This window comes from Hypoxylon fragiforme (genome assembly GCF_022984875.1).
Source record: "Hypoxylon fragiforme strain CBS 206.31 chromosome Unknown GGS25scaffold_4, whole genome shotgun sequence".
In the NCBI taxonomy this organism is placed as follows: domain Eukaryota; kingdom Fungi; phylum Ascomycota; class Sordariomycetes; order Xylariales; family Hypoxylaceae; genus Hypoxylon; species Hypoxylon fragiforme.
This window is the reverse complement of record NW_026054759.1, coordinates 3,272,328-3,286,059: the sequence shown is the minus strand read 5'-3', so window position 1 is coordinate 3,286,059 and position 13,732 is coordinate 3,272,328. Positions and strand designations below refer to the sequence as shown.

The following is a 13,732-nucleotide window of genomic DNA, read 5'->3' as shown; positions in this document are numbered from 1 at the left end:
CTCGTTGGATAATAGGTATAGGTACTACCTAGGTAGATATGCCTAACAAGCAAACAAACAAACGCTTGAACAGATCACCATCAGCAGCGTCGGTAGGCAAAGTTGCCAACTGAATGATATAACGTTCAAATAGGTACCTAGGTTAGGTACTTAGTAATGGCCCTTTGAAAGGGCGCCGGGTTCCGTCGGTTGGGTCAACGCCGTGCGCCGCATGCCCGCCTCTCTCTTCGCCCAAACAAACAAACAAACGAAGAAATAGCCAGCGGCGCAGCGAAACAACACTCGCAAACCATCGCCGTTTCACGTAAACGCCCCAGTAGAAGGCGCGGAAGGGAGAGGGGTGAAGGAAGGAAAATGCTTTTGGTTTCCGAATGGGCTGACCGGCGGTAGATATATTGAACATCCACTACCTACCGTACCTAGAAACGTAGGCACCAACCGGAATCACTCCGAGATTCTCTCCTCGCTATGGGGGCAGTATTGCATCCATACTACGTCGTATGTACGCTGCCTGTAAACCCAAGTAACCTACCTAAGTAGGCTGGATGGCACGCTGTCTCGCGGGCCGGATGGACAACAAGAGTGAAGATCCAACCCTCCATCGACTCACACGCTACCATTATGTAGGTCGGCAGGTAGGTCGGCAGGCAGGTAGGCAGGTAGGCAGAGATGCAAAGCTATTCCTTTCAAACGTCAGCCAGCTAAACGCTACGATACCTATGTACGCAGGCCACGCGATTTAGGTAAAGCCTTGATAACCCCCCTAACCTCGATCCTTCGGGCCCGCCCTCCGCCGGTTGGCTGCGCCAGGATGTTCGTCGAAGCCGGTGCCAGGTTTTCGATCCATCTAACCTGAGTATCTACCTAACCAAGTACCCCAGGTATTTTACCTAGGAAGGAGAAAAGAAAAAGAGGAAAAAAACTTTGAAAATAGTTAGCTGCATCGCGATAATTCTCAGAAGTGCGAGTACGAAAAAGAAAGCGACGGGATCTATACAAGCGCAATCGTGGATATGCAGGTTCGCCAATACCCATGCCTGAATCTACCTACCTAAATATACTTGTCAAGTCAGCACTGCCTAAGTGACTCTCTCCCTATGTAGGAATTTAGGAATCTAGGTTATCTGATCCCTCGCAGAAGTTCTGCGTGGACTGACTGACTGACTGACCGACTGAGACAGTGATGGATAAAAGAAGAATGCCTACGATCCATCGCCATGACAACAGAGGGAGAGAGACACACGCCCCATGTCGGCCCTTCTAGGCGCAATGTTCGAGCCGCAGTTCTTCAAAGCCCGTTTCCTAGGCACAGATTGCAGAAAAAAAGATGATAAAAAAAAGGGCATTCTTCAAATCAATCAATCCCCTTCCTTCCGAAGGCTGGTGCTTTTTTTTCTTTTTTTTTTTTTTAGTATCCATGGATTGCTCCTAGATGAGATAAGATTCCGTGCACCCATATAGTACATAACAGCAACTTACACAGCAATGATGAATCTGCCAACGTTTTGTTAGCAACTTTCAAATCCGCTGCCCTTACAAGGTCCTTACCTGATAATTAGCCCACGTCCCGCCTAACTTTAGGTACGGAGGAGTGAATGACACCGCCACAGCCCTAAAAAGGAAGTAAAGGAAGTCAAAAGTAAAAAAAAAGAAATAAATGACTAGGTTTTAGTTACCGAGGTAGGTACAAATTTAGTCATGGTAGCAACGGGCGCCGGATGGATCTTACTGTGCTCTGGGGTAATGATGCATTGGGTAACACCAACGGCCCCCAAAATCTTAGATACGTTGAACAGACATAAAAAAGATTGAAGAATATACATACCTAAAAGCTTACATGGTATTGTACCTCGGCACATACGGACGTATCTACATGTAAGACTCTAAGGTTAAGTAAGTATATACGTATGTACCTAACCTACAGTAGCCTTATGCTGTTCAATGTTCCCTTGCCCAACCCACCCTATTTCTGGAAAAGCATCCCACGTATGTATGTATGTAGGAGCGGAAAACAAATACCGAGCGAACGACCTTGCATGCATGGATGCATACCTACTTAACCACCGACATGCATACATACCTACTACACAGATGTAGGTAGACTGGCCGAACGGGTCGGCGGGTCCGAAATATAACGTTACCTACCTCCTTACACATAGCAAGTAAAAAAGGTCTTGTAAATTAAATGTTATCCTGTAAGTAGGTAGGTTAAGTAGGTTAGGCAGTTACCCAAGGATGACATGCTCTACCGAATGCAGATTCAACCGTAGATGGATGGATGGATGGAAGGTTATCTTGCATAGAATACCGCCGACCCAAGATTCACCTACCTACCTACCTACCTGCCTCGGTACACAAGGCCACCAAAAAAAAAGCAAGAGAGATCACAAAAAAAAAAAATCCAAATATAGGTCAACACACATAAACCACCGACTGGCCGGGCCGGGCCTATTACCTATTCGCTCCGATACCTACTCCAGCACTTGAAACAAAAAATTCGGGGGTGGAGGCAGAGAGACTGCCGTAGAACCGGGGATTGGATAATGTTGTCAATACATACTAGACTAGCCTAGGATGAGGTAGTTACTTGCATTACTTACGCAAAAGCTAACGACATCCTATCCTGAATGCCACCCCGTATAGGTAGGTAGGTACGTATGTGTCGCTGGGCAATGGTAAGCAAAGTAATGCATCCTTACATTTCTTACCTAAACATGTTGGATGTAAATCATCTCGGTGAGTTCCAAGCAACATGGTAGACGGTATACCTACCTAGGTAGTTGTATCCTGTAGGCTTGTTACCCAGTAACCTAGTTAGTTACCTAGTAGGTACCTACTTCGATGTTCACGCAAAGAGCATATTGCCAAGTAATCAGTTACTGAATATTGAATCTTTTCCATTCAAGTAAGGTTAACTATGTGTAATGTTTTCGACTATCGGTCTAGCTTGCTTGTAGCACAACCCTTTTTTGCCGCTGCCTCTCCTCAGAGGTTAACAACGAAGGCATGGAAAACAAACTAGAAGAGTAGTAGGAAGAAGGAAACTCGCTTTTTGAATTTCCCATTTAACCACCTAAACACCGATGATCTGTATAAGCTGCCCCCTTTCCCAAAAATGCCAGAATGCATCGCAGCTCTCCATCTGCTATGTCTTCCCGATCCATTATGATACCCACTCCCCATGCCCAACCCTATTTCCATGCCTATTCGCCGACCCCCCATTAAAAAACAACCGCGGTGGTAGGTATCATGACGATAAGGTCCCACCCTATATCTCTATAAGGCACCTAACCAAAAACAAAGGAAGTCGCAGAATTCCTCAGCCCCCCTTTTTTTGAGTCTTAGACCATTCGTGACAATAAGCGCCTCCCACACCCAAGCCATAAAACTCCTTGCTAAAATGCGTGACGAAGCAAAAAAAAAAGACAAACAAAAAAAAAGGTGATGATAGAAATGGAACACAGATGAGAAGACGTGCGAATGGCTGTTCACCTAGTGGCGACACCACCAAACATACGCCCCCACATGCCCCTTCCAGTTCTCGCTCGCTTTGCCTTCGCGCTACCATCTTGAAGAGCTCGAAGGTCATCGGCGCTAATTTCGTACGGGAGCAGCTGCTTGGAGTCACCCCCTCGGCTTTGTCCCCTGCTGTCCAGAGCCGGCTGTGACATATCGAGGACGATCTCAACAGGAGATTCGGAAAGTGAGTTGTGTACGTAAGTTACGTAGTGGTCATCAGGTTCAGAGAGGGGTGTTGAAGACCGCGATTGCTGTCGAGACGAAAATGAAGAGGCGTAGGAGCTTCCACTGCTCGAGCTCATCGATGAGCTGTAAACTAATTCTGGTGGAGAAGACTCGTCGTGTACCATGCGCACACCGTAAGGCGATGCAGTCGGTCTCGACCGCGAGCTGCCCCGTGAGCTCGGCGGAGTTGGGAACTGTGCGGCGGCCCACTCTTCGGCCTCCTGCTTCTTTCGTAAGTTCTCCTTGCGTTGCATGCGGCGTGCGTGAGTAGCCTCGATGGTATCGCGGATCGGCGCTAGGAAGGGCTCTAGCTCGCGATACAAATCCTCCTCCGTAATTCTTAGCTCCCACTCCAGTAAAAACAGTAGTTGCTTCTCCATCAGATTAACTTCTGTCCGGCTGAACCCAAAGTTGAAGTGCTCAACACCCATGTGGCTATAGTTGGCCCAGTGCTTGTTCTTAGGCGAGCTATCGTTCAAATACTTGGCCGAAAGGATGAGTGCTGCTAAGAAAATCCGGTGCGTAGTGCAACGTAGACCTTTGGCCATCGGTTGCAATCGCGACTTTAATCGTGTGAGGTAGACCAGTGTGGACATCAAAGTGGGCACCTGTACATTAGAAGAACGGACCAGTTGGGCGATAAACTCCTCCAGCGTCGGTAACCCATTATCTTCGCATCGGATGGCCTTTGGGGATGGTGTTCGGGGTGGTGTGGGAATTTGCGACTGCTGAGCCGGTGGAGGCATCATGTTCGGGTCGCATTGTATAACTTCTCGCGCTGCGTGAGCTAGATAGGCAATCATGGCCGGGCTCACTGGTTTGTAGACGAAATGTTCAAGAGCAGAAGCGTTAAGCTCGCTCATAGGTATCCTTGATGTCGAAGACATGGTTGTATGTACTGAATATCAGTCCTGGGTATAAGGATGTGTTTAGGTTAGGTAAGCTGATGTTGTAAGTTCCAGCTCCAGCAGTTAAAGTATTCCAAGTGTCGGAATATAAAGTAAAACGGGCACACGAAATGCCAAATAGAAAATCCGGGGAAGAGAAGACGTTGGGATGGACCGATGATATTATATTTTTATCAACGGGACTTGTATACGACCAGGGTGGCGTACACGAATACGTTTATAGGATGGAGATGAGCGGATGTAAGTTATATGTTATTCGTGTAAGGGGGTGTAGGGGTATATGGGCGATATATGGGCGATATATGGGTTGTTTATGGGTGTATCACGAGGCGAAGCTCAAGGTCATATCAGACTGACAGAGTGACTGACTGACTGGTAGACTGACTGACTGACTGACTTGGTAGGCGGCAAACGATGGGCCACGAACCACGACGACAAATGCCCACAATTACTGTAAAAGGGTGCGTAAGTGGGTGTGACGTGAGGAATGTCGAGGCTGAGTCCAAGTAACGAAGCTAATCAAGTTTGGTACGATCGACGGCTGACGCACCAAAGTCGCCTTGGCCTGGGCTGGATTTGCTGGATTTGCTGGATTCTGCTTGGATTTTGGAGAATTTATCAAAGTAGATAGGTACTGCTGTACTATGTAGTAGTAGACAGGTACCTTGAAAGATAAAGTGGAGACAAGTCCAGTGAATGTGTCAGGGGGTCCGTTTATTCAGTGCAAGTGCGGTGCAATGCGTACTACTAGGTCTGAACTAAGTCTGAACTAGGTAGTGGGCAGGTGCTTCGGTAGGTGCAGCTGTTCGGGCGGGTGCCTATGCAGGGGGCAGGGGGGCAGGGAACAAGGGGCGGGATGGTTTAAAGAAAGAAGGAGGGGGGAAGTTCAATTGGTACTAAGTAGACCAAGTACTCCGTACTATTGTCAAGTGCGCAAGGTACAGCCGACAAGGGTCACGGGTATGTACTATGTAGGGTACAATGTTTCCCAATTGTAACCTGCAACTTGTATGTAGTAACTTGCAACTTGCAGCTTGCAGCTCTTGCAACTTCCTACTTGCCTAAACTTTTATGTCGGTCGGATCGCTTCTCCCGGGTTTGCCTCGGGAAAATGGTCGCTTCGTTTAAGTTTAGCAAGTTTTTTTTTTATTTTAATTTTTGTCTCGCTTGTCTCCGTCTCCGTAAGGATTTGGATGGATGGATGGATTATTGATTAATTGGATGGAATGGGATCGTGGTACACTTTGTGGTGGTTGTCAAGAGACCGGCGATGAAGACCTAAAACAAGATACCGAGGTATTGCTTTGCTTTGCTTTGCTTTACTTCGCTTGGCTTGAATGGCAATGCTGATGATGACGACGATGACAATGAATACCAATTATCGTCAAAATCAAAACGTGTTGTCGTATTATATCGTGTTATCCGAATGTCCGCGTAACTTGGTATGTGGCTTAACTTCTTATAAGTGGGCTTTGCTTTTCCTCTTTCGATTTATCGCCGAACTATTCAATGCGAAAAAAAAAAGATGCAATGCCGAATAAATAAGATAAGACGGCTTTATGAAGAATTAGTGCGTTGGCAGGTTGACAGGCTCAAAGTGGCTGTAATGGACAGGCTTCTAGAAGTCGTTTGAAAAGGCTAGAAGAAGGCCGAAATGTGATATAATAATAAAAAGGAATGCGAGGTTCCCGAGCCGGCGGAAGACCTGGAGTTCGCTAGATTGGCTGCAAAGGATCGGAGAGATTCGAATAAGTGTAGATCGAACTGTTGGTGAGAGATTGCAGATGCAAAAAAATAAAAAAATAAACCTCCGAATCGGTAATGGCGTCTTGCGTCTTGCGTACTTCAAAGTAGGCTGAATAACCGTTGTGTGGCCGTTGTAGTGGGAAAAAAAAGAATGTTAGGTATATAGCATAAACACCTATGAAAGACTGACGAATCTAGCTGATGCTGACGACTAGCAAAAGTGGCACCGATAGCTCCGAGCCTCAAGGCGCAGCGAATGCTGATGTTGGGATTTGGGGATCCTAGTTGGTCCTGGTCCTAAGTGGTCCTGGATCCTGGATGGGTTTGTTCTAAACGAAGGAGTCTTTATAATAAGAATATGAAAAGTGAATGTGATATCGTGACACTTCGAAATCTTAACGAAATGTAAATATAATAAACTCAAACCAGGAACACCGCTGCTTTCTAATTGTCGGATAGCTGTGTGACCAGCTAGCTTGTGCTTTGTACCGTTGTCTTGTATCTCGGATGAGACTGGCGAAAAAATGAGTGCAAACAAGCGCCTGATATATAATAAGATCTACTCAGGCTTTGATTAAGACCAGGGGGGAAGTTCAAATGTTCTGTCGATCCTGTCAAGGAGAGACTATGGTGGATGGTGGAAAAGAGGGGCTTGAAATGGCGGGTTGAAGATATGCAAATTATTTATTGCTAAATTGCTGCTAAATGTAAATGGACGTTGATGATGATAGACTGGCCTGAGTCTACCTAGTAGAAAGGGTGGGTTTGGTATCGTATCGTAACGTAAAAAATCTCGTGTTAGTCGTCAACGTGGGTGGCTGCTTGTCGTAATGAAAATAACCGGTTCCCTTGGATGATATATCGTGTTATCGAAACAGAAATCAAGCTCATTCCACACAGTGGGTATCTTTCTTGGGTGTGTTTTTGGGTGTCGTCTTGGGTGGAAACTAGTGCTTGCTCTATCGTTCTAGATGATGAAAGGGAACGGTTGATGATGATAATGATGATGAAAGGGATCTTTGGGGAAAAGGGGGTGTGCGTTTCCAGATCTATATCTACTTTTTTTCTTGTTCATATATTCTCCCCTTCAATGCTCCTTTCTACAGGGCTGGCCTAATATGGTTCATCTGATGCGAATCGCGAATCGCGAATCGCTAACCAGGGGCCATCTTCCAGCCTGTCGTGGCTATTTTCAACCTACCTAGTAGATGTTCACCCTTAACTTGGCATGTACACAAACATGTAACTATGTAGCATACAAACATAGGCCCTCCAAAAGACTGGCGTCGCAATGATCTGAATGGCTGACATTTCACAACGTTTACAACGTTTACAACTCATACAGGGCCCGCCCGCCTACAGTATGCGCCGTGTGATCCCTTTGATTGAGACGGGGTTGAGAATAACAGAGACTGGCGAGTGATTCATTGGTGTAAGTGGTCCAAAGATTGTAAGACATGAAACAATCTTGGAAGTGAGAGAGGGGTCCGGACTGAGGCCAAGACGTTGACTGGAACCACCCGGGCCACTAAGAAGATGTACATAGTATGTAGGGCCATTGTAGGCAAGGGGGGCCCTATCTAGGTAGTCGCTAGACCCGCCACACGAAGTCATCGATGAATGGATTCACATTGGTTAGCGCATTCGCCTAAGAGGCTTATAATCGCTTCTAATAACGTTCCAACAGAAATAACCTCGAATAACAAAACATGAAGCAGGTCATACATTGATTCAATGTGCATGTTGCTTACATGGCCATGGCCACTCCCGTTGCAGGCCCCTTCGACTCTAACTGTGCATGTAAATATTATTGATGCGCTTGTACATAGATATGTAGATAACCTTGAAGTAGGTAAATATATTTACATCCTGGAACTACATGTATGTAGGTACTAGTATGTAAAGTATTGTTGGGAAAATACACTCAAGTGGTGACGGGCCAATGGACCTGCATCAAGACACAAGACATGGAGCTCGGGAAAAGCAAGTCACAGGAAACTCATCAGTTACACTTGATCAAACCCAATCAATCTTGCATGACAAGAAATTATAATTCTTGATAACCCTAAACATTGAACCTCTGTCGAGTTCTCGTTGCAGAATATTATAATTTCTTATAATATCTTATTGGTGACTCTTATTATGGTAAGATGCCATGTATGTATCGTCGACTAAAATCAAGAACGAGCCAGTAATATTCAAGCATGCTCTGATATTGAGATTTCTCGAAACGAAACGAAACGGACAAGGGCATTAGTCCCTCCCCCGGCCTTCCCCAGTTTTCTTGCTCGTCACTGGAATTCTCCAGATCTTGACCGACTCTTTATAACTTCATACTGCTAAACTACACCACCACACCACACTACACTACACTACACTACACTAACCTAGCCTAGTGTCTACCTTACTGTAGGTACCCAACTACCCAACTAAGACGTTGACGCATCTTCAAGCAACGAGGGCGATTGGATCAAAAGAAAATCTAGTCGTTACATATAGTTCATAGTTATGTGCATCCTGTAACAAGTTCTGGCTATACACCACTCGTTGGTATCTGTGGCGAAACTTCAAGTTGTTGAGGCGATGGCAACATTCCAAAGAATGGGTGGTGATATAGCATCAGTTCATGGCTTCTAAGGGTATCATATATGGAAAATCATCTATGGATGTCTTAAATACATACAGTATTATTACTTGGTAGGTGAGTAGATAATACTACTAACCTAGTAGATGGACAGACAAGCCTTCCCCCGCCTCCTCTGCGCCCAATCTGCGCCCATCTCAAGAAATACAGCCCCTGAACTTACCAATTAACAAGAAGCAAAAGCTCCGCGATCAACGTTCATGCCAAAATACCTAAACCTTTCCCCGCGGTTCTTCAACGGAGAAGAGTGGTCCTACATGTTGAAGATCGCATATTAGCTAATTTCAACCATTTCAATCAAAATGCGTTACGTATCTGCATATAACTACAGATGAGCTAATGAGCAAAACCTCCACACTAATTCTATAATGCGCTGCCGTCGTGATGTTTTGAGATTCAATGTTTTCCCTATACCTAACTACATGGCACATGCACTTGAATTGATCTGATATAACTACAATCTATTAAATCCTGGATATGACTGGAATGAAGCTCCCTGACATTCCATTTATTAATAGGGCACATAACTACTGTGCTATACGTCGTATAGTAGATAGGGAGGGGCGCCTTAAATATTTCTTCCCCAGGGCCGGCCCTTAGGTTAGAGGCGTTGCATTCCATGTTTGTGCAGTATTGGGTACTATTACGCAGTCCCTTGGATACGCCCAGAAACCTAACCCTGGCTGCCCTGGAGTAGAAAATGTCTTGTCCAGCCCTAGCGAACGATCTTACCTGGTGTTACAGATCTAATCATTGACATTATCATCGTCATCCCTGATCTACAGAACAGACCATGCTGTGGACAAGGCAGCGGTGATCGAAAGCATACTGCGGAGCAACCAGTAAATCATATAAATCCTGTATATTATCTATGAGGTGCAACGTCACAGATACTTGGCAGATAATAGAAACACCGACAGCAGAAAAAACTAGGCATCACACATCAATTCATAAAGGGGCTTCTGTTTTTTCTGGTTTTTTCTTTTCTTCTTCTGAATAGAGCAGCTCGTACGTTGGACAGAACAGGAATGCATTGCATTGAAAATACTGCATTTGCACCGCACTTCGGCCGATTCGTACCAGAATAAAGGCCAACTAATTCCAAGGCCAAGGCCTCACCGCCGTTCACCGCATCAAAACACTAAACAGACCAAAGTTGAATCATCTCTACAGTAATATGTATGTAGCTCGTAGAAGCCGAATATTACCCATGCAAAAACACGTCAAAGCATCTTGAGGAGCGGCTTCAAGTGCCGCCATTGGCCAGGTCTTCGTTGGATCAAGGCAGTCCACTGAGTCCAGGCCATAACTAACTAAGGCTGGACCAATGGGCCTGCGATTGTGTTTAGACGCACCATAGTAATGGGTATCTCGATACTCGATATGCCGTGGCTGATGGCCTAACCTAACCAACCTGAGGCTAGACTACAACTCCAGCAGGGCTACTACCACAGCTCTAATAAACCGGGCCAGGCACATGGGAACTCGGTAGGCCAAATAACAGGTGCAGGTGGCTGACCACCAAAGACCACCCAAGGACCCTAGAGACATACATACACGAGCCCCTCGAGACTTCCCCGAACCCCATGATGGGACAACTCATTCACATATGCAAAACAAAAACAAAAAAAATAAATAATCTGTAAACGTAAATTGTTTACACGTTGCACGCATCACGCATCACGCATCACGCATCACATACACGCACACGCACGTATGGCCCAACGACTAACGCGACGTTACGCCTACTCGCCTCGAGCCGAATGTGTTTTGGATGAGCATCAATGCAAGTATGTACATAGTAAGTACGTAAACGACATTTTTTTTTTGTGCCTCGGAGATTTTGCTAGACAGGACTGCATACATGGTACATATTTCAGCAACACAAGGGGCAAGAAAAAAAAAACAAGCACCAAGTGTGGCTCATCGAAGCCATACAGAATGCCAATTCCACCAGTCCCAAGGCCTGGATCCCCAACTTTTCCCTTTCTCACTGAAGAAAAACGACGATCTCTTTCCGGAAGGGGAGGGAGCCAAGCTGTGGCTTACGGCCTCGAATGTCTCGCTTCTCCCGCAATCTCCGCAAATGGAGGGAGAAGTTCATACATGTCCGTCCTTACATACATAAGTGCCTCGGCCGTACTGCGCTTTCTACATGATCTTTTTTTTAACCACCTCGGTATTCCAAATCGGCTGATGCCATCCCATCCCTCCGATGCACGTCATGTCATCTAGAAGATGCAAAGCCACACGAGAGGCGTTCTCTGGGGAATGGAGGGCAGACGGGGAAGGGGAGGGTGGGCTCGATATAGGTATTTTCAAGTTGTCGGCCGATCCGCATAGGACCGACATGCGCAACAATTAACTAGACCTCCCTTATGATATTCCTGATATTATATTACTGTCTCTAACTCTGACAAATAGCGGCTACAGTAGGTACCACATTGAATTTCTGAATTCTGTAGCTGAGCTGCATGTCTCAATAAAATGGAAGGGCAGACTTGACTTGACTACCTACCTAGGTGGATTACTTTCCTAGGTATCGTACAATACGATGCAATGCCCAAGTCTTGATCACAAGCTTCAAACACAACAAAAGAGCAACTGTTTGCGTGTTACTGACCACCCAAACTTACGGAAATTACATATACACATTCAACGTTACTCTTACACATACACACATCCCATCCCATCAATGATAACACGCGCACAGCAAAGGAAGCAAGCAAGCAAGCAAGTAGCGCTTGGGTCCGGAGGCCTGGCGACAATACTTTCCGAGGCTGATGGCGGCTACGTTCGCGACCGCGCGTCTATCGTCGTATCACATCAAGGCGTTTGCATTTAGTTACATGCCTATACACGTCTCTCCGGCTAAGCGGTTGAAACCACAAGCGCCTTCTCATGATTGCTTTAAAAATTTCCTTGCCTACATGCCTACATGCCTACACACATCGAGCCGCTGGTTTCAATAAGCGCAGCGCAAAAAAACCAAAAAGATATAATAAGAACTACATACCTATTTCCTTCCCACTTTAAAAATAAAATAAAAAACAACCCGCCCCAGAAGGAAGAAGAAATCTAATTTCCCCTTTCTGTTCTTATACGAATGGGTAATTTCATGAAGCGCCGACAACCCTAGGTAGAGTACCTACCTATGTATCACTTAGACAAGCAATGGGCAATGCAGAAGAATAATATTATTATTGAAATCCTCGGTTTGTGCTTTCAAGGTAGGGTAGGGATATTCACGCGTACCTGCATACCCGGTGCCAGGTGGTTGTTATTGAATACCCATAACACTACCGTGACCCCATTCTTATCTTGTGTCTGCTGTAACATTGAACATTGAACTATTATAATAAGTATAATAATTATATCGTATGTAGTTATGTAGCCTATCTAACCTACACTACCCACCTGGCACCTACTGTGGTATCGCCCGAACCCCAGATTTTTCCCGTTGCAGTATGGACGCACCTACAATTACTGTCTAACCCTAGGTTAGGGTATTTGGGTATCCGAGTGGCGGATAGAACCGCCCCATGTAGAGTAGGTAAATAAATATCTATTGTAGACCAGGGGATGCGCTTAATGCCCGAGCGAGCCAGCCAATTAACCATCACCACCACTACTACCTAACTACCCACCACCCCACACGCCAAAAATAGCAAAGGGGCCCCCGCGGTAAACGAAATGATGCCTAGTGTACATACACACATAGATACGTGACAACGACAATGACAAAGATGATAATGGATGAAGAGGAACATGATGGGCTGGCACCAGCATACCTACCTACCTAATGCGCACGGTAGCGAATTTGAAAAAAATAATAATAAAAAATAGAAACCCAAAGAAAACATCATAGCGAAAGGAGAAAATAAGCGTCCATCAATCAAATAACTAGTTATTTGTATAACACGTTGCTTCACGCTCGGACATGGTTACTACCTACCTGACCTTATCAGTATCACGAGCGGTAGGAAATAAAAAAGAAATGAGGATACTACCACTTACACGACCTTCAGCCTTGATCTATAACTATAGGTGAGTTGCTATCTAAATAAAGCCCATGGACAGCGAGTGACCCGCAAGCGAGCAAACAGGCAGTCAGGCACACAGGCACACAGGCAGGTAGGTAGGTAGACACCTAAACGCCGTATCGAGGGAGCACTTGAAAAAGGGCTTCTACATAGCACAGGACAAGTAGTCAGGATTGCACGGATCTTACATCACCAGTAGAGGATAGGGTTTTTACGAGGTCACTGCGACGGGGGGCAGTGGTGGGAGTTAGGTATCTATGAATATCGTCATTTGTGTATCATTCAACAGCTATGTACATACATGTATGTATATACGGAGTACCTATGGGTGTATGGGTGTATGTATGGAAATTACTCCATAGGTAGTAGCCCTGGAAGCAATAGAGGTGCTTCAACATAGTACTCGAGGCCACCGTCGCATCTCACTGGTGAATACCTACATAGTCACACGCTTGCGAGATAGTACGATCAAGCGGCGGCGAAGAAGGAGGAGGAGGAGGGATGGAGAAACCTTCATCAATACGATGAGGTAGGCACCTACTTATCTTCCTATACCTAAGCCTATGAAAATAGATATTGATTAATCACCTTCGCGTAAACCCCCAACTCGAGCAAACATGCTGTCTTAGTCGTAATCAGTGATAAGT

General features: G+C 45.6%; 1 protein-coding gene across 1 annotated transcript; it reads right to left on the bottom strand.

The window, feature by feature from the left end:
* Positions 1-3,488: 3,488 nt before the first annotated feature.
* GGS25DRAFT_521028 (cyclin) lies at positions 3,489-4,631 on the bottom strand (the record flags this gene model as incomplete). The annotated part of the gene is made up of 1 exon (XM_049263981.1): positions 3,489-4,631. The coding sequence occupies one exon, from the start codon at positions 4,629-4,631 to the stop codon at positions 3,489-3,491; it is 1,143 nt and encodes a 380-aa protein (XP_049118193.1).
* Positions 4,632-13,732: the final 9,101 nt, after the last annotated feature.